General features: G+C 40.9%; 1 protein-coding gene across 1 annotated transcript; it reads right to left on the bottom strand.

The window, feature by feature from the left end:
• Positions 1-17,554: 17,554 nt before the first annotated feature.
• On the bottom strand, positions 17,555-25,843 carry ythdf2 (YTH N6-methyladenosine RNA binding protein F2). Its single transcript, XM_054613639.1, has 6 exons — positions 25,643-25,843; positions 25,393-25,417; positions 23,517-23,596; positions 20,690-22,384; positions 18,886-18,951; positions 17,555-18,586 (listed from the first exon to the last, which is right to left on the bottom strand). Exons 1-6 carry the CDS (start codon positions 25,667-25,669, stop codon positions 18,563-18,565), a joined length of 1,917 nt encoding a protein of 638 aa, XP_054469614.1. The 5' UTR covers positions 25,670-25,843; the 3' UTR covers positions 17,555-18,562.
• Positions 25,844-26,688: the final 845 nt, after the last annotated feature.

The raw sequence follows: 26,688 nt of genomic DNA on the forward strand, positions 1-26,688 counted from the left end.
TTTTGTAATTTAAAACCTGAACCGTAATAAAGAATGTATTGTGTTATGATATGTAGCTACACCTATATGGTGTGGTATGATGAAACAGTGTAAAAAAAAAGGCACATTCATTATGTTTGGAGAGATTTTCTGCTCCTTACTAATCAGTTTCAGGTGGGTTGGGTCGTACCTGTTGAGAAATGCCAAAGTCAAAAAACTTCATCACTTTAATAACGTAATATATATTTTCCTTTTAGTTACCTGCTCAGTCAATGGTATTTTCAATTAAGGCATTCCAACCACATTCATGCTATGTCTTCTTTGCTGTAAAAGTGTAGAAAGTTACAAATTGCATTTCCAAAGTCTTCGAGCAAGTCGGAATGCTGAAGTCCGGGATGTGCCTCAGTCATCGAAAGCCAGATATGCTTCACATTATGTTATGTATGGAGCCAGACCAGTAATAAGATAGTAATGAGGGCAATTATGTACGTGTTGGAACTTCTTGTGCATGCTTTTGAACCAGCCAATTTACCAGTAACAAAGAATCCAGGGAATTGTTCCTATATCCTGCAAGCCAGAATAAAATCACACCCTGCTGCAATACTCCCTTTTCCCCTCTCTCTCTCTTCCCCTTTCTCTCTCTCTCTCTTATCTGCTGGGGAAATGAAGCTCAATCACCTGCGGAGGAGCTGAGGGCGGCACAGGGGACTTTGCAATGCAAATGCCAGGTAATTACCCGAAAGCTAGGAGAGTGGAAGCACACAGATGAAAATAGAGCAGGCACAGAGAGACAGAGAGAGAGAGAGAGAGAGAGAGAGAGAGAGAGAGAAAGAGATGAACCAAACACTGGGTTCACATGCCTGTTGATGCAGGATGATTGGGGTGTTTTGGGGATGTAGGAAGAGGAAAGGGGAGAGGGGAGGAGGGGAGGAGGGGACAAAAAGGTGATGAGAGACAGGATGGATGGGAACCACGGCGTGTGTCATAATGTCCTGCCTGTGCGTGCGTCTGGGAATGTATGTGTATATCTGTATGTATACGTGTGTTCCTTTAACAAATAATCAATACATTTAGTATTTTCCCGTGTCTCTGCGGTGTTTTACGATTAAGAACTTTTAAATCAAAAGAATATCTGCGCTGAATAAAGTCATTTTTTGCCTGAGTAGAAGTGTGTGTGTGTGTGTGTGTACACTTGCATGCACAAGTGTTTTTGTGCGCTTGTGCGCATGAAGGCATGTGTGTGTGTGTGTGTGTGTGAGCTTGTGTGCACCATTGTCTGCGAGCTCTCTAATGGGCCCTTGTGTATGTGGTGTGTGTGTGTGTGTGCATGTGGTCGGTGATTGCATATGTTCGTGTGTGTGGTTTGTGTGCTGTACCGGAGGATTTAGTGAGTATGCCAGCTTGCAGCTGTTTGATTGTCAGTGAGTGAGAGCGAAGAGATGTGCAGATGTGAGTGACTATCAAAGAGATTATGAAATGACCTGGAATTAAACACTGCAGTAGATTTTAACCGGGTATCGTGGCACGTTAAGCCCTTTGTGTGACTGAGGGATGGTTGAAAAGCTGTATGTTTGTGTTTGTTTAGACAGTTAAATGCCATTTCATTCAATAAGCCAAATGCTTGTTTGTAATTCAATATAGGACTCTAGTGTTTGTTTGTTTGTGGAAGATATTATCAAGCAATAGTGTGACTCACAAGCAGTTTGCACCTTGACTCAATAGCTGCCTCTGATTAACATCTGAACAAAACAGGAGCCAGCCAACCAGAAAACTGTTTTGGCGATTTAGTGTAATTGTGGCTTTGCTAAAGTCTCACTTCGCCTAATTAGAATAATAAATCACGCCGCCTCGTTGTTTTCAAAGGGCCCTCCATCGACTCGCCGAAGCAGGTGGGATTGTGGGATGGTGTGAAAAAACAAAGGGTTTGATTGCTCGGCTGAAGCTCCAGTCAGTTAAAAGCAACGTGGCGCTCTCTCTGGGGATTCATATTCAAAACTGCGGCGTATCAATTCATAGACCTGAGTAGGAAAAAGCCAACTTGACAAATTTTGATTCATATGCTGGCCCATGCTTGACTTCACTTGACATAAATCACTTGGCTCATTGGAAAATGGAGAGAGAGGAGATGGGGGGTTTGTTTGAATGACATGAAAGGCTGAGAGGGGATTGCATGGTGCTACCTTTTTCCAAGATGGTTGTTGTGTCTCTCAGTTGCTTTCTGAAGGGAAATAAATGCACATTCTGCTTAGGCCATCAGAATCAGCTTCAATGGCCAAGTGTGAACACATACAATGAATTTGACTCAGTCATTTTGTGGCTCTCAATGTATATACATATATTAAACAACAACACAGTGACATTTGTAAACAGTAATACAGAAGTGCAGCGGTTCTGAGAATGACACAGTGTATATAGTGTGTACAGCGATGCAGGGTATGCTATACCAGGGGACATGCAATATAACATTCTCTCTCTCATTTCAATGAACTTTGTTTACATATATAAAAATCCAATAGCAATGAATTATGTTGTCCCTCCGACTAAAGAAATCATCAAATATTCACATATAAGAAGATAGAACTGATAGACCTTTTTGCTTTAAACTGACTTCTAGACCAAGTGATTATTTTAATAGTTGCAGATTTATTATCGATTAATCTTTTAAGCTCTAGAGGCCTCAGTATTGTTCTTATCTTATAATCACATGTACCATGTGGTAGCAAAACCGAAAATATTGCATTTATTCATGAATATTCTCAGTCATGACAATTGGCAATATATTGTGTTCTTTTAACCAACGTAGTGCATCTGTTTCTCATCCATTTCCTGTTCAGTAGTGATTACAAACATTATGCACTCCTGTTTGGGTGGCCATTTCTTTTTGTGTCTTCCTCTCATTTGATGAGTAGATACTCGTTTGGGATGCACCTCTACTTCTGAAGAGTCAGTTTGTAGTCTCTCTTTAGAGCTGTGTAACAGGACATTGTTTTCTGTAAGTATTGGATTTGCTATTTCAGTGGTTCAAATAATTAGATACAATTTTTTCAGTGATTTTGGTTCATTCTACAATGTTTGCAGTATAAGTGGTTCTCAAATTGGAAATCACGAGAGCACCCGCTTTAAACAGTATTGCAGGGATTGTTAAGGTCTTGATTTTAAGTTTAATAGCTCTTTTAAAGTAGAAGAATAATAGAGTCTTAAACAATTCACGTACAGCAGAGCTTGTTCTCATGAATCCTCACCTGCACTCTTCAGACTGTATAATATTGGATCTCTGTTGGATGTTTGTCCCTTCAATAAAATGTTATAAACCTTTTGAGTCCTGCCCTTCATCTCCATATACGGTTACGTTGTTGGGAAAATTACACCATTTTTGTATAACCAAATTTTGTCTCATTTAGTCAAATATCAGACGCATTTTCTTTAGGATTATGTGGATTCCGACCAATCATTTTCTACAGTATTCTAAAGATTTTGTAAACAGAAACAGCAGGCAGAGGCAGAATACATATTTAGACTATTTGCTGAGGTAAATGTAGCAAAGCCACACTGTGAAATATCTCTATTGTGGGTAAAAGCCCTGCATTCAAATTTGACAAAGTAATAATTGGCAACAACTCATTATGCAGAATTGGACCCTTCAATGTTAGAGTATTCTATATTAATTATTGTTGATTCATTAACAGGAAAGCATTAATCTAAAGTCTTGTTTGGTCCAGATGGGGTACTATTTAATAGCTTTACATACTGTTTGGTAGTTTACCCTATAACTGAGACATGTTTTAAAGACTGATTGAATGTGATTTTGTTTTGCATGTAAAATCTTACAGAAAAGTTAGGAGTCACTATACAGCTGTCTAAATAAAATAAAAAAGGAAATGTAGTGGAATAGAAGTACAAAGTCACATAAGAATAACTAAGTAAAGTAAAAGTACCCCAGAGTACCGAAGCAAAGGTTTTTACTTTGCACTACTGACAAAACGTTGTATTACTTGTACATATTTGTTGAAAAGAATCTCCTCTTGTATTGCCTCTTTGAAATATTTTGTACTAGTATAAATATATACGAAATATACGACGATATATATATTCCCCCCACGGCCAAACTTTTAAGTAATTCCTTAAATAACCTTTTTTCTCTCCAACCTTTCTGACTCTTTCAAAATGGCACATAGAACTTTTTATATCATAGGTTCGCTCTATGCAGAAAGATATGCATGAACAAAAAGAAAACAAGAGGTGATTAGAGCGAGCTAAGTGCAGCTATATAACACCAGTCCACTTCCTCTCTCTCTCGCTCTGGCACTCCAGCCATGCTAAGAGTGGCTGGGCTAAGCCACTCTTGCCCTACATACAGCCTAAACAGCAGATTACTGACTGTCCCTCTAATCCCATGCACCAGGGCATGTGCCACTGTCACCATGCACCAACCACCCAATCACCCTGCAGCCACCGTCACAGTGCCTGCTGTTCTGCTAGCTGTGCAACCCACCCTCCCCGCCCCGATCCCTAACATCGTCCCTGTTTCTGTTTTTTTGAGTCGGTCACTTTGGATTTTCGGTTTTATTTCTATCCCAATAAAGCGAGCGCTGAAAGCTGAGATATCGAAATACCTCTTTCGCCTCGCATCTCTTTCTCCCTCTGTCTCTCTCTCAGTCTTTCCCTAGCAACACCCTGTCCTGTCCTCATCCTCCCATTGCCCCCCCCCCCCCAACCCTTTCCCAGTTGTAACCTCCTCATGACCACCTGGCATGGGACAGCTTCCTACAGTCCCCCTCAGCCTCACCTAAACCACCAGGCCTGAGATTAGGGTTAATCTGGACCTTGTGTCATCCTGTATCTATCCACCACCCCCACAGCCCCATTCTTTCCTCCCTCCCTCCCTCCCTCCTCTTTACCAAAGAGGCTTTGGTTTAAAATCCTTTATTGTGAACCCCCCCTCTCCTTGCAGTGTCTTTCTGCCTGCTGCCAACTGCAACTTTTCCTCCCGCACCACATCCTCAGCCAATCCTTGAACAGATACTGGGCGAACCTGTCCCCAAGCTATGTTGGTTAAGAGATGTGAGAAAAGGATTTTTGCATTCACTTTCTCTTTAGAATACATTTGGAATTAGGCAGATACAGGCACTATGCTAAAAATGAAATGCTTGCTTGTATGAATGTGCACACAAGCATGCTGTAATACATGATTATACTTACAAAGTGTGCATACTGTATGAGGACTTGCCATACTGATGTGCATGCAGTGGCGTGATGGTATATGTGTGCATTTTTGTACGAGTTTGGAAAAATCAACCTCCGCTCCGCTGTCCCAGTCACCCAGCCCTGAGTGCATTTAGACGGCCGCGCTCTCCTCTCGCTCATCTCACCCCGAGGACAGAGTGAAGGCACGGAGGCCCGAGTTGGATAAAGAGACTCAACAATGGTGCAGAGAGCAAAGATGCGTAGAGAATGAAGACAAAAAGGGGAAAAGACATAAAGTGCTGAATCCCCTTTTCATTTTTTTGTCTCTGGAAATAAATGGCAAATTTTCCCTCAAGCAAAGTCTCCTTTTCTCAAGTTGAAAAGCCAACAAAAAGCACTTGGCAGACAGAAACTAGTAGAATGGAGAGTGAGAGGTAGAGAGGCACGAGGGATGTAGGCCAGCAATAAAGTGTCTTATCGTAAGGGGCAGAGAGAGAGAGAGAGAGAGACCCTTGAGCATAAGAACCTGCATGAGTTGCGCGCTTTAATGAGAAAACGGCATGGAGGATCCGTTGAAATGATCACAAGATGCTGAGCTTATGATGTTAATGTCAAATTCCTTGCACAATCATAGTCAGCCAATTTGTTGAGCACTGTTTAATTTGTTTCGATTACACAGATAGTCTGTTCGCTTATTAAAAAAGTCTGAGTACATGTAACATAATGATTATTTATAGGGTTCAGTCATATGAATCCCAGCCAGCCGGAGGTTCTTCATGCCTTCGATAGACACACATACTAAATGAACACAAACACACATACTCGTAATACGAACTTGATGACGTTATAGTTTATGTAGCAGACCTTAATGCATCGAGGTAGGGCGGGATGCTAAAGATCGTCTGACTGGATTAGGAATATGGAATCCCAGAAGCCAAAAAAGAACAGCGAGATGCAGGAGTGACTGGTAGAGCGAGAGTGACTGATTAAAGGCGAGAGAGCGACCGAACATGCTGAGAAAGGAAAAAGTCGGAGAGTGAGGGGCGAAACGAAGAATGTTCAAAGTGATTGTGCAAGAGTGCGAAATGTCCACAGAGAGCAAGAAAGAGAGAGCAGGCGATGTAGTTAATGGATGTAAATTAATTGCTGTCATGTGGATTCTGATCCCAATAAATCAGGGTCAGTGTGGTCTCCGGTGCAATCACTGCATGGCTGGGAAAAGGCAGGAGGGAGCCCTGATCTGACCGACACACACTCACACACACGTATGTATGTAAGTATACACACATACTGTTATTCACATGCAAATGTCAAACAATAAATATGAGAAACAGGATGATCCTTGGGCCATTTTTGATCAGATGGAACAAGATGCAAATGTGATGTATCTGCTAAATTCTGAAATCAAATCTTTTGAAGCAAGTGTCATACATGAAAAGACGTAAAAAAATAAAAAAAATGAACATTTGTATAAAATAAATTCACTGCAGCACTCGACCAACACCGCTGTATAATCTGCCCACATGTGATATTTTGGATGCAGCGTGTCACGCCGCGAGATCGCCTTCGTCATGAGGAGCTTTTTAAAAATGCATCTCAAGTCCAAACAGACTACTGGATGCCAACTAGTGCAGACCTAACTTGGTTATAAATGCATTGAATTAGCCATGCTTGTTACTGAAAATTACCATTGCTCTTTCTGCTTAACTAGGCTGCAAAATTGATTTACCTTATTTCCCTAGTCTATGACCATCACAAAGACATCCTGTTATTATGAGGGCTGTGAGTATTATTGTATGTGTTAATCAGAAAATACGTGAAGCATGTATTTTAATTACAAATCATACAAGGGCAATTTTAAAAAACAAAAGCCTTTAATAAATTGAATGGCTCACACATTAAAAAAAAGCTGCCACGCTGCAACACAAATTCATAATTCGGGGTAAAAAAAAAAAATGTCAACTCTGATGTGAACGCTTCCATATTTTTTAAAACACTTTTCATTCATTACACTTTACAGTACCGTATGCCCCATATTATGTACACCGTGTTTTCTTTGATACTGTATGCCCCAAAGCAAATCACTCATGTTCAAACAATAATATCTGAACATGACAGAAATGGTGCAAAATGGGAAGTAGGTCACATAGCAATTTATTTGACAAAAAGGGATGGGGGTGGGGAACTGGGGCATGGTCTATACAGAGACAGCAGCAAAGGGGTTTTTGGGAAAGCAGATCAGATAGTGTGTGTGTGTGTGTGTGTGTGTGTGTGTGTGTGTGTGTGTGTGTGTGTGTGTGTGTGTGTGTGTGTGTGTGTGTGTGTGTGTGTGTGTGTGTGTGTGTGTGTGTGTGTGTTTGAGAGAGAGCGTGCTCAGATTCGACCTGGTAAGTAAAGTTACAAGCTCATTCGAGAACTGCTTGGTCAGTGAGGATTTTTTTTTTTTTTTTTTTTTTTGCTGACACATGATCATGTAAACTACACCTATATTTTTTGGGGGGTATTTAGTAAATATTACAAACCACACACAGTGATGCACACTCATCAGTGGCTCCATTGCCCACTCTAGTGAAATTGAAACTGATATTGCGGTCACTGAACTGTATCAGCACCTCTGACACAGAGAGTGTGAGCAGCATTGATCAGCTGTCAATGAACTGCCCAGCTGCCCCCAACCTCTGACACAACTAAACACACACACACACACACACACACACACACACACACACACACACACACACAGTTGAGCTGTGTGTATCACGAGTAAATACCCAACATCCACATAACCTACTGTAAATACACGTTTTCCCCTGCATAGACATCCACACACCCGTAAGCTCTCTGGCTTCTTCCTGATCCTGTTTAAATCCCGTCATCACTGAACATCACAGCTGTATGATTTGCAAGTGCACGAGGGCCACGCATCTCTGTATTCTTAACTGACCTACAGCGCTAAACTCTACATTTTATCTGGCTATACCGTTAGACACAGTCCCGATGCATAGACTCCTTCATTTGTCTTCAGGTTCATCTACCTCTAGGCTAGAATTTGTGTGTCATTGCTGAGAACTCTGGTAATGTTTTGTTTTGGGTATAAAAGTAAAAAAAAACGTTCAATAAAAATGCTAAGTAGTATTTTACATAAAAATAATCTGATGATAGGTCGTGAATGGCAAATTCTAAGAGCAAAAAAAAAGCACTTCTCACAAAAAAAACAGTTTAAAGTTTAGATTTGTAAAATGCAAAAATAAAAATTAGATTTATACTGATTAGTTTCACTGGCATGGAGGGGGCATTTCTGTGTGATACATTTCAATTTTCTATAAACACTTCTGCAGCATTGCAATGCGGAAGTTCCTCAACCAAAGACAGAAAAAATAATCACTTAGCTCGTTTTTTGAAAATAATTGAAATAATTAAAATAAAATAAAATAGAATGTCAGTCTTATGAATGGTGTATTTTATATTCCACCCAAATAATGCACATATACACGAAAACAAATCAATGTTGGGGCATTAGGTTTATGTGGCCCTATTTACATATTGAAAGACTATACTGTATATACTTTCAAGACAATCTAGACAATCTGCACAGACTGCACTGAGGATCTGTAAAGCCACATTAACACATGAGAGAAGCTCTGGAGCACCAGTCTTTTCTAATGACTCGATAATCCGACCCAAATGCTGCCTGCTTGCTAATCTCTCCACCAGATTACCGACCTAGGGACGAGCACTGTCTATTTGTCTCGTCCTGTCTCTCTGCCTGTCTGTCTCTCTCGGTTTGTCTCTTTGTATAGCTGCTTGCGTCTTTTTCCTTGTTTTTCTCTGTATGATAAAAGAAAAAAATATTAGCTTGCCTCTCTGTGATCTTCCTAGCTGTCTGCTAGGAGGGTTGCATGCCCGTTTGCCCGCTCTCATCCTCACATGTACAAGCTATTTAAAATGGAGAACGGACATCAAAATGCAGTCACAACTCTCTTTTCCTCTCTTCGTGCCAACATTTTTGAGGGTAAACATAACCAATTCTAAACATATAAACATATACAGGATAGAATGCGTAAAATTTATGGCATGTAATTTATGCCCATAAATAATAAGGTCTCGGTCTTCTCTAAGACATAGACAACAAAAAAAATGAAAGAGTCGACAAGTGTATTCCTCAAAAACAAATAAAGGAAAAGGGAATTAACCATCCTTCCATTCAATCAGCCTTCACTCACATTCTCTCTTAAAATCTCTCTATCCCTCAGAAATAGAAGGCCAAGCTGTCTTTATTGCACCACCCCAGAGCTCTGCTGCAATGTTTTTGTGCATTTCATGTAAACAGATCTAAACTAATGTCTTATTTGTCACATATCAACCATGTCCGATTCTATATATTTACTATAAAACACTGCCGCTGTTTTCTGCCTGCGAGGCCGAACAAAATGTCTCTTTGATTTTACAGAAATCACTCCATGTCTGCCTCTCCGTGTGTGTGTGTGTGCATCTGTGGCGCGTTGGCATGTGTTTGCATGATTTTGTGTTTGCGTGTGATTGTACTGAGCCGCATCTCTGTCTTATATACTGGAGCTCAAACTGCTGTTGACAGTCTGCAAAAACTTTTGACATTTAGCTTTTCACAAAATAACACTTGACGCAACTAATACTGTGAAAGTGTCTCTGAATTATCCTGCTGTACCAAATTTGGTGACAGATGAGAGACAGATCGTTTATTCCACCAAAAATAATATATCAAATTTTAGGACATTTTATCCCATCAAGGCTTCTGCATGATATTGAAATAGATATTTTTACGCTTTTAACCAAAATGAAGATCAAAGGGTGTAAAGTAAATGTGTGTCAAATTGCGACTGAGCAGACATGCAGCTGTTAAGCCTGCATGATTTTGGAAATGACAGACAAATACAGTATCATACAACTGGTCTAAACCCCAAGACTCAAAATTGCTGCACTATTACAGATAAACTGAACATAAGAAAATGATCACAAAAAGTGACAACAGATTACTGAAAAAAATGGAAATCACCTCAACAGCTGGTATGTTTGCTAAAATGTGCTTTGAGTGTTCATGTTCATGAAAACAATTTAATGTATACATTTTCAGGCACATAAATGTATTTGAAATATTCATTTGTAAAATGTAATTGTCCCGACTCCTACATGTAGGACTGAAGATGTAATATGGAAGCGCTGTGGCATAGTGTAGGTCTAAATAGTTCCAGAAAAAAAAGGTAAAACTAAAACTGACAGAAAATATAAGCACAAAATCTTGGATACAATGGGATCAGTCAAAACACGAACACATAAAAAATACACCCATACAGTATGGATCTCTTCCTGCATAGATATGACAGTTGTAGATGTCGACACATTTGAAAATAATGAGAAAGGTTAGGAGCGGGTATATAGGGACGAGCTAAGTGGTGAAGTGAGGCATGAGACGGGAAAGAGCAACGGAGAGCTGGAGGGAGCGAGAGACAGAAACGGATAAAAAAAAAAAAAAAAAAAAAAGGTGAGTCGGGCCCTAGTAGATTCAGCACTGTTTGTGAATAAGTGTGTGTGCATAAGAAAAGGAAAGAGAAGAGGAGGGGGTGTTACTGCGGCCGTCCATTTCCCGGGATCAGCTGATGGCCGTGGATGATGGAGTGGAGAGGGGTCAAGGGTCAGAGCCTTGCATTGTCAGCCTGGCCCCGCTCTCCCGTGGGGCTCCCTCCCTATTTCGACTCCCTCCTCCATCCGTCCCCGGCGCCTCCTGCACATTTACATACATTTATCAAAACTGTGCGTCGCCGTGACTCGCCGAGCGAAAAGGATGCGGCGCATGCATTACTGCCCGGCTACCCCTGCAGTCTGCGCAGCCGACGCTCGTGCATTCACTGCAAAGCATTATATTTGTAAGCATTTCATATCATGGAGCCGGTGCATGACACATATGTGCATCTGAATGAAATGTGTACGTGTGGCAAAATGTGACCACATTTGTGTGTCTACATGCACATCTGTGTGTGTGTGTGTGTGTGTGTGTGTGTGTGTGTGTGTGTGTGTGTGTCCAGGACAAGACAGGGCCTCCCATCCCCCCCCACAGTTTTAGGCCTATCCTCCTCCCCCTCCCCCCCTCCTATTCCCAGACCCCCCCCCCTCACACACTCACCTCCCCCACTTTGCCTGTGTAATCCCTGCCAGCTGGCCCCGTTGGCTAATCCCTCTGCACTGATCAGCTGGGCCACGCATCCAGTACGGGACAGGACAGGGACAGGGGCAGATAGGGGCGGGACGCTGTGTGTGTGTGTGTGTGTGTGTGTGTGTGTGTGTGTGTGTGTGTGTGTGTGTGTGTGTGTGTGTGTGTGTGTGTGTGTGTGAGATGGGGGTGGTGTCGACCAGAAAGCATAAATTGAAGCCCGAGCCTTCGCCTCGGCGCAGTGTGTCTGTGTGTGAGCCAGTTGCCTGTTCCTCCTCGTCCGTCCATCCCTTATCTCCCGTCCTTCTCCTCCTTCTCCCTTGGATCCTTATACATATATACCTTCATGGCTTATATATGTATATTTTACATCTTGGGCTTTTTTGTCTTCCTTTTTGGTTTTGTCTTGTGCAGATCCAAATGGATTTTTTTTCCAATGGTGGTGACTGGGTAGAATTTAGCTGAGTTTGATTTTTTTTTTTCCTGCTACCCTCTCTCCTCTTTCCCCTGACTGCATGCGTTGACACCTGCCTGCTTCCCGTCCCTTCAGCCCCCTCTTGTCCGCCATCCCACCAACCCCCTGCGTGCCTGCTCCCCTGCTCTTCCCAACCCACAAGGACCTTCACAGGATGGAGCTGCGCAGTCACAGCTACAACTACAGCAACAATAACAACAAAACCGAGGACCAAGGACCTGAAGGAGGAAATACTCTGCAGCTCCTCTGCTATTTTTTGCCTCGTCTTTAGAGAGGAAGGATGTGTTTGATCTGAGCAAACCCTATTCTGCTTGTGCTACATAGTCTTAATCGTTAGGCAAATATAGACAGGAATTGAGCGCAGCGGTCAAGAGTTTAGAAAGAAAAGGGATTTTAAATGTAACAGATGCAGTTTTTTTTCTGGATGCAAGAGTCTTCTGTAATGGAAAAAAAGCTTAATTCCTCATTTTGTTGCTTTTTGCTATACAATCAATATTTACTCTTTCCCTAATTAGTATTTAGTGTATTTTGTTATTAATCAGAGGATGGAGACTGTTTTCTAGTCTGTACATAGTTACATGCGCAGAGTGCACAGAAAGAGAGAGAGAGAGAGAGAGAGAACTGTAGAGAATAGATGGAGAGTAGGAGGGAGGGAGGGAGAGAGGGAGGGTAAGGGGGAGATAACGATACAGCTTTACCAACTGTAATGAAGAACTGCTTGGTCTTATTAAACCGTACCAAGCTCTTAACCAGGACCAGCGGAGGCAGTGCAATGGTGAGGATAAAGCATCGCAGTGTGTACTCATAAATATCTAGTCGTCATCCTTTGTTTTGCTCTGAGGGGAAGATGGTCTGCAGGAATGGTAGCAATCAGGTAGCTGGGCTGCTGCTCTCTTTATGGTGCAACAAAGGTAGCCTCGCACGCTCGCTCCCTGTTTCTCCTTGTTCTCCCCTCTCTGTGTTGCTTTTTTAAAGATGTTATGTGTATACGGAGAATGCCTTATGGTGCGAATGCTGCTTTGATGATCATTAGATGTATTTTTTTGTAATTCACATTTTATTGCTGGAAATCCTTTCTTGCATATACACAAACGCATGCATGCATTTACACACTCTGTTCAGTCAGAGGAATCCCAATGTCATTGGCTTGTATCATGTGTGTGTTTTATTTTCCTGTATTGTCTGTATAGAAAAACCTGTTTCATTGCTAAGGGAGAAGGCATGCTGGTGTGGGATTAGCATGCAATGTACTTTGACGTGTGAGAGGACCGCATAGCCGCCTTTGAGCCCGCAGGGAGGAGAGATCACAGGTGAGGCGAGAGGAAGAAGAAAGTCAAACATGGACCAACGAAATACAACGTCAGGATGTACTTTTCAGATTGATAAAGTAACAGCGTTCATCAAATAGCATTCATGTTGAAAATTGCTGTAGAGCGTGAATACAAAGGAGGGAAAGTGTTGCTAAAAAGCCGGGTAAGTGACAGAGGAGAAAAAGGGTATGATGAGGAACCGAGAAGATTTTGGCAAGTTTGGGTTTGAGCTCTTTGTGTTCACAGTGGACCTTGATTTAATTTCAATACAATTAAGGCACGCGGTGAATGCCAAGAGAGAAGCCACAGTCTTCACTTACCTGAGAAACCAGCGTTCAGCCGCTCCAGGGCTGGAGAGTGGCTCCGATGACTACACAGATGGATGTTCGCCACAATCCTACCAGATTAACAAGCAGCGACATTAGAAGTCACAGAGAAGCAGGAGGCAAAGAGGTTACAGAGCCGTGACCTAAGCCTTGTGAATAGATCAGCTAAAGCAAACCAGAGAAATCTAGGAGAGACATACAAAATACATTGAAATACACCAGAATCACAGGGCACCAGTCAAAGTAATATACTGGTTTCCATAATGACAGAACAGCCTACCAGTGATGGTCCTGTGGCCAAATGGACAGAGGGATCACACCAGGGGGATTTGCCATGTGGTGACAGAGGGACACTTCAAAGGTCTCTTTACGCATGAGAGTACACTCGCCCTGTTTGAGAGGAAGATAGAAAAACAGGGTGAGAATGCTATAATAGTATGATCGGGTATTGTAGTCAAAATAATTATCATAAAAGGCAGTAACCTCCTGAATCATTCTCATGCATGTTACTTTATTTTACAATATTTCCATGACCATCCATAGTCTGAAAATACGGCTTTGCACTTTATTTAAAATATATATGTTTTTTGTTCTCTCTTTCTGTTTGGGGGTTTCTATATTACGCCTTTGTTTGTATTTTTGTTCTGCAAAAAGTCTAAATAAAGAAGTCATTTCATGGACTACATTTCTATTTGTACAATTCATGTCTCTTTTCAAAGTCAAAAGGCCCAAAGCACTTCAAGTGATTTAAATAATGAGCTTCATTTCTACTCTTATAATCACAGAGCTGCATCAAACGCTTCAAGCTGTAAATCGCTGTAGGCGATAGAGATGTGAGTTGACCTACATCTCAGATGTTGGAGGCGGAATATGCAACAACAAAAAAAAAAAAGAAATTGTGGATTTTTGGTCAGATTTATTTTGATGTATTTTACTTACAGTTGTACCGTTAAATTTGCATTTTGGTTTAAGGCGATAGTCTATTTAAAATATGGATGCATGTTTATTGCAGTAAGAATTAATAAATTCATAAAATAAAAATTTTTAGGAAAGAGAGATTTTAAGATAAACGCAAAAAGCATTTGTAGCTGCATCAATATAAGGCCTGTATGCTTCTTTATGCTTTGTTATACCGGTGGATGACGTTTGGTTATTGCCTGTCATCTCACACAATGAGAGTGTGCAGAAGGGCAGGCGTGCCACATATGTTGAGACAGAGGTCATCAACTCTTTTCAGCCCCTTGGCCTGTCTAAACATTATGCATTTTCAAAACTCTCAATAGAATTGGCACACTAGGAGAAATGAAGGTAATACTCAATGTGTCAACAGTGCAGGACCCCTGGTGATAGTGAGCAGGTGACCCCCCCCCCCCACACACACACACACACACTTGCTAAAAACACTCATCTTCATGCCTTATTCCGATCCCTAAATAGCCTGTTTTTTTGTTGAAAAAATGATGCTGATAAATTGGTGACAGGTGTGAAATTATATGTCTACAATTTGAGGAGGCCATTTTTGTCCATGTTAAGTAAAAAAAAAAAGTAAAAAAAAAAAAAAAAAAGATTAAACTTCTAATAGCTGTGTTGTAAAATTTTAATTATAAGTTAAATATGCCTAAGTAATATATATATATATTTTTTAATCCAAAATAAGGGCGTTTTTTTCACCTTTACTGTGTTGTTTCCTTTAGAGGCAGCCTCTCCTAAACAAAACGGTCGAGAAGAGAGAAGAAATCTAATTTAGTCATGTAAATAGAGGCCGGGTTAGCGACATGGTGAAGCGTCACTAATGGAAGAAAGAGATGGATGCCTTATGATAATGAGGGTAAAATAAAGCAGAACCATGACCTTGCAGTGCGACATCAACCCACAGACACAACGCACCTAATGAGCAGCTCTCTGACTGAACAATACTTCCTACAGGACAAATATTTTATAATAATATTCTTCCTTGCATGATTGCAGAAATGAAGAGTGAAATATAGGACATTTTAAACAAGTTATCTCTTAAATAAGTCAATGCAAAAATGGAATATCAATTTCAGTTTATATGTATAAATTATTTCTAATTATGTCAGTATTATACTGACTGCACACGATAAAGTAAACTAGGCCTCACTTCACACGCAGACACACGCGTGACACAGTCATGCTACCAGGGAGGAATGTCTCCTGTCACCACTGCAGGGCAACTTATTCTCTTTCTCCATCTCTTTAGCTCGATGTGCGCTCCGAGATGTGAGTGCTGACCTCCTCCTCCTCCTCCTCCTCCTCGCCTCCGGACCCCCTCCTCCACCACGGTCCCCCCCCCCCATCCCTCCCTTTCTTCTCCTCCATCGTCTCGGTGGCTGTATCTGCCTCTCTTTTATGGGCCGTTCATTTGCATCCCAGGAGGGGCCGAAAGGCGTCCCCAGAGACGCGCAGATAAGGGTCACAGGAGATCCCCTCGAGGCCCTCAACGCAGACACGACACGTGCCGTAGACCCCCCCACCCCACACACACTGCACTTCTTCAGCCTCAAAAAGCTGAGTGATGCTTACCCGGTATACCCTCAGTAAACCGTCTACCTTTTTTTTGTATAAATAGGCCTCTCCTAGTAATGCTCTCTCATGTTAATATCATATTGAGGTCACCGCTGTGCAGCCTCTGGTAGGCCTACACCTCCATCAGTGTCCTACAATAACCAGGCTGCACCAGGCACAGGGGGAAAGAACAAACACATTGGAGGCGTGCGGTCCTCTGTGTAACCCTTCACACAACCCCGTGTGCCTGTTAGTCATTGTTTTCACGATAGATTCACACATGCTATAGAGCTTAATCCTTAAATTAAAACCATGGGTAGAATTCATTTCAAAATGATACAGCCTAGGCTATGTAGTCATCTGTGATGTTTGCAAACAAAGCGTAAACAAATCCATCACGAGAAAGCTTTACCTAGTTTATTTTTTTTATACAATAACTAAAATAAAAAAATAAAAATGATTTGGGTGAGATGCTGTTGAAATCGCTGATTAACCAGTTCATTTAGGGATATGATTTTACGGCTGAGGTAAATCCAAATGTTATTAAATTGAATCAATGTCTGTGTTTTAGTCGCTAAAGAATGTAAAACCAGATAACTTGAAGTTTTTATACTAAAACAGTCTCGACTGATAATATGCAGCGTTTCGGGTATTTTAAAACAAACAATAAAACATATAGCCGTACTGGGTGTGCAGAAGGCCTTAATGCCCCCCCCATCAGCCTGTCTGCTAGTCTGCATGGGGACTGAAAGGCAGTAAATAATGCTGTGTCTCCCTCTAGTGGCAGCTACGTGAATTACAACGTAACACCAGGAAAGAAAATGGCGGATTGCAAATCATTTCTTCCAGTAGTTAGTCGGCCTACACACGCAGGTATACATGATAGGATAGACATTTAAACAGTTGCTCTTGACATCACATTTTCACGACTGCATATTAAAAAAAAAAAAAGCTGTAAAATGCATATTATACATTTCACAATTTAAATTTCAGAGGTGGTGTACTGCCACCAAACAGAAGAAGTGCAGCATGGTAAAGACACATTTTACTCAACCAGGACAGCCAGAGGTGTCTTATGCTCTGCCTGCTTTGAGGAGAAGGACACATCAATAGTAAACACCATGTGACTACTGAAAAGAAACCCACTAATGAGGAAAAACCCACACACCACTTTGTGGAGCATCTTTATTATGCCACAAATAAAAGCCAGTAGTTCTGAAGGAGGACCTTGCGTTTTTTTTTTTTTAGTTTTTCTTTTTTTAAACTCACCAACAATGACATTCTGAAAACGGTGGAAGCTGATTGTGAGATCATAGTATGTAAAGTTGGCTGAGCAGTCAGAAAGAGGAGTGTGGAGGACGAGGCGGGTTAGGAAAATAGAGAGAAGAAATGCAAGTGAAACTTTAAGTCAGCATGGGGAGTGGACGGGCTGAGTATGAAGGGTAGCAGGAGGAAAACAAACATTCATTCATATACCCATCTGGGAGAAGAGAAACAGATGAAAAGAATGCACAGACACGCTGCATGACAAAATTGCTTTACACAGTCAAACAAGGGGAATGCACACCAGTTCTGCTGAATATACCACATTTATTACTTTTGAACTGATTAATAGAAAGAGTGGGGCAAAGCCACTCGCATCACTGTCTTTAGAAAACGGAGGAAGGAGAAAAAACAAAAAAAAGAAAGCAGGCCATAGCAACGATGAATAAACGTGTCCAAGAGAAAGAAAAAGGAGGTTAAACAAAGTCCAATGAAGACTGTTAACAGAGGGCCCCAAATTTTTTTTAGACCATAAAATTATACACTGAGCAAGGCTCATCAACTTAACATTTCTTCTGCTTTCAAACTCTTGACCCCCATCACTACTTCTCCAGATCCTCCACACCCTACCTTCCACCACACACTCTGTCCGACACATGCGAAAAAACAAAATAGAGGGCCGTTCTGAATCTGCAGTCCTCTCAAACAAGACATGGCAAGCATTGTAGGAAATAGATTGTGAGCGAAGATGACACCCGTCTACGATGAAAATCCACTGAGGAGGAAACTCCACTGGGTCCTGGTTGAAGATGTGAGCATCCTCAGAAGACAGGGGTGCGAGTGGGGGTTTACAAAGAGAATGAGACAAATGGCCCATTCTTGACTTTGGGACACTATTATAAGCCAACACTACAAATTTTCTATTGGATTTGTGTGGTTTTTTTTTGAGAATTACAGACTTGCTCTTGGACCATAAAAAAACAGGAGATGATCCTTTGACTTAAAAAAGGAAAAAGCAGCATACAAGGGAAAAGCATATGTAGTGGAATGGGGTGGGGCAAAAAAGATTTCACCTAAGGATGCTATGCATTTAGTTGTAGTCCTATGAATAATCGTTTCCTTTTCTTTTACTACAAGTTCGAAGTAAGTCTTTAAAGTCAAAAGAAATCAAGAAAGTCTTCATTTAGTTTTTTTGTCCTCTGTTAATTCTTCACCCCTATTAGAATTTCTTAGAGAGATCTGGATGTAATGATGTAATGGGGTGGACAGGGCTTTAGGGGGGGCCATTGCAGTCTCTTGACCAAAGCACCAACTGTTACTTGACTCGTCCTTGGCGCTCCTGGAACACAAAGAAAAAAAGGAGAAAAAAAGTTACCCATAATAATATTTGTATTTTCAGACTGCAGTTGACACAGATCCTTAGAGTAATTTATTTCTGGTTCATTCTTTGAAGACAAATGGCCACACCCCTCCCCACTTCAGTTTTACTTAAATTTGCTCATTATGAGCTATTCATGCCGACTTCAGAACAGTTCAGATATAGTTATATATACACACACACACGAACTTGATATGAATCCGAGAAGATTTCAACCCATTAAACTGATTCCGCACGTAGAGACAGATGAAGCAAGTTACCTGAAGCCGGTAATGACTCCTGTTGCTTGGGTTGCTGGGATATGGCTCACTGCCTTGGACCTCCACCTGTCACACAAAGGAGTGAAAACTGAGCTTAACTGGAACAGACAAGTCACTTTACTTAAATTAGAGCTTGGTCACACCTTTTGTAACTTCTCTGGAACAGCAGCGTCTGACAATTTTACATTAACCACACCGTTTCATGATTAGAAGGGTCCGATATAAATTACAACCACGCCTGCAGACATCACACTGGTATTGGATTTAGGTACATAAGCCAAACCTTCTAAGTTCTTACATTAAACATTAATCAACCATTATAACCACTAAGTATGACCTAAATTGCTTTGAAGAGTTATGGGAAATTCCATATATTGACAAAGCTCAACTTGGATTCACCACTATGCTGTCAATAACCCGAGGTTATCAAGTCTGGGTGTTGATAATAAAACAACTCTTAAAATACATGAGTCACTAGTTTGGGAAAACTGCTGGTAAGGCTTATTAAGACTTTTATACATACACACTTAAGCCTCTAAACTGGGATGAAAATCAGTTTGACACATTTCTGGAATGAATACCTGAAAAGAACAGAGCTGTACAAATTCAAAAATAACAAAAATACTTAATAGCTGTATAATTTCAGTTGCTAAATATTTACATTCCATTATGTAAAGAAGTCTTTCACTATAACTGTGAGAAAGCAAGCAGCAGCTAAAGGGTTCCTAACAAAATCTGTATTATTAACTAAAATATTTTAAAAACTAAATTTAATATAAATCTAATGTATGCTTTTTAAGCACCAAACATTAACCTTAAGCAACACATTTGTGTGCCCTTAATAGGCTGTACATTATACTTTTAAGCATACAAAAGATACAGTGGGTTGAATATAAAGATCCAGCTTAAATCATTCTTGTCATAAACCCCCAATGTTTATACATCTACAGAAGAAACAGGACTTTCTACAACCAATTGAAAATAGTTAAATAACAGAAGTTCAGGTTAAAAAGCTGTTGTTTTAAGGAAGGTAAAACAATGTTGTCTTGGGAAACATCTCCCTTAATTTGTCCCTCTGTCTGGTAAAATGATTATAGTATGTGCAATACAGCTGTGCATCACACCAAAGCCGGAATATAAAAACAGTACTTTCTTTCCCACAGTAAGATATGCAAACAAGTATTACTACATTATATGAGCTGCAATACACATTTGCTACTCTATTTTTTGTTCCTTGTGTTGATGTGGACAGTTCAACACAAAATGTGAGTTAAGACATAAGGCATAAAGATACATTTCACATATTTTCAGAAGGCTAGGGAACAGATAGGGAATCAACCAAACCAGAATACAAACAATCAATTCCATTTTCAGATATGTTTTCATGTAATCCACTGCATATTTGCATTTCATTATATTATCTTCAAGTGAATATCACCAGGTAAAATTATTTCTGGTGTTCATTCTTCTGTGTCTGTTATTCCTTTTTAAAGCAGAGTGATTAACCAGATTAAACACAGAACACCACAGTGAAAAACTGAAGAGGAAGAAAAATCAAATATCCTACTATGTATACCACCACTGATTTCTGACAAAGATCTTAATCCAGCTGTAAATCCTTGAGATGTTCCTGAACTCCTTTTTATGCAAAAGGAAAGGTTGTACAGGCACACGGATCGATAGAAACAAATGCACACGCACATCCAAACCATATACTGTACCCAATCCCAACATTAGTTAAAGCAGAGCTCTCTTTTTTCATTCATCCGTTTTATCATTCACTTTTTTCAACAGTAACTGTTACCTTTTTCACACACTCTTCCTCCTCCTGACGCTTCTCGTAGTGAGAAAAGTCATCGAAGATGGACGTGGTGTGTTTATATCCAGCGATGATCTTAAGCACCTGCCTGGCCTTGTCCAGTGGTACCTCCTGTGTGTCCCGAGAGTTGGTCACTGGCTTGTTTTCGTTGTTCTCCAGTCGAATGTGCCGTAGCTGACTGTTGGGAACGTCCTTAACAAAGATCCAGCGCACATCAAAACGACCCTTCCACTTGTCCTGTGACCACACGCCAGCAGACGTGTTGTAGTCCACGGGTGAGCGCATCTCCGCTACGCCACAGAAGTGACCGCTCCCATTGACACTGAACAGAAGATAGAGCGGCCCTTTGCCACCCAACGAACGGTAAGCCGCATCAAGCCTCTTGTTGCCGTGCTCCGTGCTGCACCAGATGTTGTACTTGATGGAGCGGTGGATGTCATCCTCGGAGTAGCTCTTGATGATAAACACCCTGCCCTGCTTGGGATTCCAGTCAAAGTCCTTGGGGTTGTAATTGTTAACCATGCGCAACTTCTCTAAGACTGGGTGAGGCTCGGAGGGGACTCCAGGAACCACACCCACACCAGATGAAGTTGGAGGTGACTGGCCTGTACCACCCCCACTGCCATCCCCAAATCCATTCGCCCGGTTCCGCGGAGGGACCCAACGAGTAGGTTGAGAAGGTTGCTGTTGTTGGTTTGGAGGAGGAGGACCCTGGGAGAGAGGAGGCTGGGGCATCTGAGCCATGCCTGGTTGCCCACCGGGTGGAAGCTGATGCTGCCCCATCTGGGAAACCTGGGGAACCAGCTGTCCATTGCTGAGGGGCATTTGTGGGTTCCCTACAGCGGTAGCTCCGGGCTGTGGTGATGACTGGTTGGGCGGCTGCCCATTGCTGGGAATAGGTGGCACCTGCTGGGGGGTGGCAGCTTTAGGCATATTGCCCTTGTTGTCCCAAGTGCCGATGTCCATGTTGTGTTTAATGGGCGGAGGAGGCAAATTGGCACCGGCCATGCCACCCTTGGTTTTCAGCTTGGGTTGAGGCTTGGCTGGCTTGCTGGCAATATCGGCCCAGGAGGCGGGCTTGGCAGGGGCAATAGAGACAGGAGGCATGCTTGGAGGTCCTACAGATGACACAGGGCCAAGGGGACCTCCACCAGGTAAGCCAGAGCCAACCACCTTAGGAGCCATGTCCCCGTTACCACCAGGAGCGGCACCACCAATCTTAAGCCCTGCCATGCCCTGGTCAAGGCTGTTCATACCAGGTGCCTTGTTCAGGGGCTCGTTGGCAGCAGGTGCAAACGGGGACTGTCCATCGATCATGGCACCCCCAAGCGAGCTGGGAGCGTAGGCATAGCTGCTGCTGTAGCCAGAGCTCTGCGGTGTCCCCGACTGTCCCTGAGAGCTGTTATTGCCCCACGCAGAGAAGTCGATGCCACTGGGGAAGAAGTTGAAACCGTGCTGGCCCAGGAACGGGTTGTTCCCCAGGGGGCCTGGCTGGCCAAACATAGCGTCCGGGAGGTAGTGGGGCTCCCCATTGCTCAACTGTCCATAGGAGGCCAGGTAAGGCATAGGAGGGTCCCCACCTGTGGACCATGCTGCCTCATTCAATGAGTAGGAAAATCCTATGGAGGGGCTGTAGTAGCTGGGCATGTACGAGTCCGACATGGCCGTATAGGCATTGCTCTACATAGGAAAAAATAATAATTTGTTTTAGTGCCAAGAGGTCAAAAATAAATACACATTTTTTTTGTACCAACATAATCAAACTTAACATTTTCTTTGAACCATAATTTTTTGTTAGATATGTTTATACCTTGTTCTTGTAGATCCAAAAAGTCAGACCAAGATAAAAGATGAGGAAATATATCGTATTCTCATCATTATTTAAATATACAGACCAAGGCTCCACCAAACAGAAATGACATGCTTTCTTAGTATCCTTCCTAAGGATACGATGAGTAAATGCATAGCACTGAACTATAAAACAGAGCAATAGTCTCTTAAACAAAAGAGTTAGGCATTCTTCTGAGTGGAGGGAAATACAGGGTCCATTCTTTTCCTCTACAGCCCACTTCACAGACAGTGTCTGTTACTACACAAGTGGAAATTCATCCATCAAAGCAAAATAAATTCTAAAGCAACTGAAAATGTATCATCACAAAAGCACCAATTCCTACCGCACATCCTTAAAGCCGTCCTGTATTGCTCAGTAAAGCAAATATGTGCGCACATAAAAAAAAGAGGCCTCACGGTTACTGAAAGAAAGTGTGTATATTAATCTAGTTGTAGAGGAAAATGTGTTAAAATTGTTACCAAAAAAGGCACACAGATAAAACACTTCTCTCTTAACTTCCAAGGCTTCTGTTTAATAATCTTAAATCACACCAGGTCTCGAATTATAACACAAAAATACATTATATTTAAGTAGCTTGTAACATGTCAATATTAAGGATTGTTGTGACCCAAACTACAAGGTCAGTATCTGGATCAATCAAGGTGTTTATACACTGACCCAGGAGAAAGGCATCATTTCTGTTGACTCGAGATTCTTGCTACTTATCTCATGGTTTAAGCTATCTTTTTCTTGGATTCGATTAAATGACTGTACAAAGACAAAAAATATAAATCAACGGACTCTTAAAATAAAACGCGAACCACAGAAGTTCAGGTTTAAATCACAACCTGTTGATTTTATCACTGAATTCCACAGCTCTGCAATCGTTTTATAACTTGAGGCTACATAAGACTGATGATAAAAAGGGGTTCAAATGAAAAAGAAGCACCTGTTAGCAAACACGGGTCAATATCAGCTTACCTGTCTGGCCTGAGTATTCAGGTAAGGCTCAAACTCATCGTCATTCAAAGTATCCTTTTGGGTCACAGCTCCGTTTTGCACTGAAAAGAACAACAACCCCGATGTCAACAAAGAATACAAGTTTGTGTGACTACAGAGATGCGAGTCGTTAGATGTCTCTTTATGATCATTTCATATCAGAATCATCACCACGTGTTACATAATCAAACCACTCCTTGCAATTATTGGCGAGTGACACAGGAAATGCCACTAGGACGGGATTCAGTTTCCACAGAATAATCTTGAACAAAATGACATGAATCAGCACCTACAGGATAATTGAATGCACTTGGCACTGAGGCTAAATTTTGGCACAAAACACAGAATATATTTCTTCAAAATGGACACATTTTAATTTAAGATAAATTAACCAATAAGGGATATTCACAGCGCAGATTTAACGCATTTTAATGGAAGTGGACCAGTGTTTTCTGGTTTGTTTTCCTAAGTTTCAGAGAGTTCTGTTGTATTTCTAAGTGTTCTGTTGTAGTTAAGTGTTCTGTTGTAGTTAAGTGTTCTGTTGTAGTGTAGTAAAGTGTTCTGTTGTAGTTCAGAGTGTTCTGTTGTAGTTCAAGTGTTCTGTTGTAGTGTAGTCAAGTGTTCTGTTTGTAGTTAAGTGTTCTGTTGTAGTCAAGTGTTCTGTTGTAGTTAAGTGTTCTGTTGTAGTTAAGTGTTCTGTTGTAGTGTAGTTAAGTGTTCTGTTGTAGTCAAGTGTTCTGTTGTAGTGTTCTGTTGTAGTCAAGTGTTCTGTTGTAGTGTAGTTAAGTGTTCTGTTGTAGTGTAGTCAAGTGTTCTGTTGTAGTCAAGTGTTCTGTTATAGTCAAGTGTTCTGTTGTAGTCAAGTGTTCTGTTGTAGTTCAGAGTGTTCTGTTGTAGTTAAGTGTTCTGTTGTAGTCAAGTGTTCTGTTGTAGTGTAGTTAAGTGTTCTGTTGTAGTGTAGTCAAGTGTTCTGTTGTAGTTAAGTGTTCTGTTGTAGTTCAAGTGTTCTGTTGTAGTTCAGAGTGTTCTGTTGTAGTTCAGAGAGTTCTGTTGTATTTAAGTGTTCTGTTGTAGTCAAGTGTTCTGTTGTAGTCAAGTGTTCTGTTGTAGTGTAGTCAAGTGTTCTGTTGTAGTTCAGAGTGTTCTGTTGTAGTTCAGAGTGTTGTGTTGTAGTTCAGAGTGTTGTAGTTCAGAGTGTTCTGTTGTAGTTCAGAGTGTTCTGTTGTAGTTCAGAGTGTTGTGTTGTAGTTCATGGCACGGTGATGGACGACATGGGACTATCTGCGAGCTGTTCAGGACGCCTAAAAGTAAAGCCATAACGCGAGCAGGTTAACAAACACATAAATTACATAAACACGCTTCAGTGCATCATGAACGCAGTGCCCGAGGCCCGCCTGGACACAGGGACAGGTACGTCCCGGGTTAACCTAGCAGCCAGGCTAGCCTTAGCACGCCTCCTCTGTGGTCTGCATGGAGTGCGCAGAGGCTCCATGTTAACGAGCGCCAAGAGTCCTTTCAGCATGACGGTATGAGAGGACGACACCTGTAGCTCAACGGACAGACAGGCACACACACAGACTGGACTCTAACAATAACACATAAATAAAAAAAACCCACGTTGCAAGTGCAACCAGGAAAAAGGAGGATGATGTGTGAGCCTTTTAACGCGAGCTAGGTGTAGCTTAATGCTAACGGAGGAGACCTAACGAGTGCCATCTCACTTCAGGAAACGAGCTGAGGGCCGTGGACACAGTGTTTTGTAGTTTTGTAGTTTTGCAGATGAAATGTGAATTCGCGTTTGGCCTGTTTCAGCCCCGCAGAACTAAAGATAACCCGCATTCAATGTGTCCTTTCTTACCTTTATTAGCTTGGCCTTTCGGTCTCTGGATTGGGTCCAGGTGATTCATGAAGGTTTGATTTATGAGAAGAGAGGAAGGGGAAAAATAGATGAAGAGATATATAAGGTTCAGCAGTCAGTTTCCTTTTAGCAGGTGGTCAGGCCTACTGAGCCACAGCCGCCGCCTCGGAGCTAAGCTAAGCTAACCTAGCTAGCCGTCGCGATGCTGAGAAATGGCCCTCGTAAATGTTCAGAAAATACCTGTCTTTACCTGTTCAAGAAGGCTGCTGGCTGACATGTCTTTCCCCCCCGGAGGACTATATTTACTCCTAAATAAAAGCAGCAGGGTGCAGAATCTGTCTAGCTATTGGAGAGTTTCACCCAAGCGCCCCTATCTCTCTCTACAGAGCCTGTTTCTACACAATGGCGGGCTGCAGTTTGCTTGACAGACTCCTCAACATGGCTGGGCGGCCTGTCGTCAGCTCTCGATGATATTTATCTAAAGCGGACCAGCGCCCCCTAGCGGCGCGGAGGAGCCACGACCTGTGTTTCTGTATCAAATACAGGACCAGTCAAAAGTCTGGAAAATAAAGATGGTACTGTATATATATATAAATAAATAAATATATATATCTATATATATTTATATATATATATATATATATATATATATATATATACATACAGTACCAGTCAAAAGTTTGGAAAATAAAGAAAAACCATTGAATGAGAAGGTGTGTCCAAACTTTTGACTGGTAATGTATATATATATATATATAAATAAATTAAAAAATATATATATATTTATATATATATAAATAAATATATATATATATATATAATATATATATAATTTTATATATATAATATATATATATATAATATATAATCTCATTATATATATATATTTCTTTTTTAATTTATTTTGACATATATATATATATATATATATATATATATATTATTTTATATATATATATATTTATATATATATATATAAATAAATATATTATATATATATTTTTTTTTTTTTTTTATTTATATATATATTATATATATTCAATATATTTATATATATATATATAGTACCAGTCAAAAGTTTGGAAACACCATTTCTCATTCAACTACTTATTTTAAGAATATAAAATATATAAATATACAGTACCAGTCAAAGTTTGGACTGTAAATTGTTAAAGCATTTGTTTGTTTACCACATTTTTATATATATATATGTGTATATATATATATATCATATATTTGGATGTCTTATAATAATTAATATACTATATATAAAATATATAGAATAAAGTATAAAGA

This window comes from Anoplopoma fimbria, chromosome 15, assembly GCF_027596085.1.
Source record: "Anoplopoma fimbria isolate UVic2021 breed Golden Eagle Sablefish chromosome 15, Afim_UVic_2022, whole genome shotgun sequence".
Lineage (NCBI taxonomy): Eukaryota > Metazoa > Chordata > Actinopteri > Perciformes > Anoplopomatidae > Anoplopoma > Anoplopoma fimbria.

Coding starts and splice junctions, on each gene's coding strand:
- ythdf2 (XM_054613639.1), bottom strand. CDS start 25,669: ATGTCAGCCAGCAGCCTTCTTGAACAG. Junction 25,418..25,642: donor CCAGCAGCCTTCTTGAACAG/GTAAAGACAGGT, acceptor GACCCAATCCAG/AGACCGAAAGGCCAAGCTAA. Junction 18,952..20,689: donor AGGAAGAGTGTGTGAAAAAG/GTAACAGTTACT, acceptor TTTGTGTGACAG/GTGGAGGTCCAAGGCAGTGA.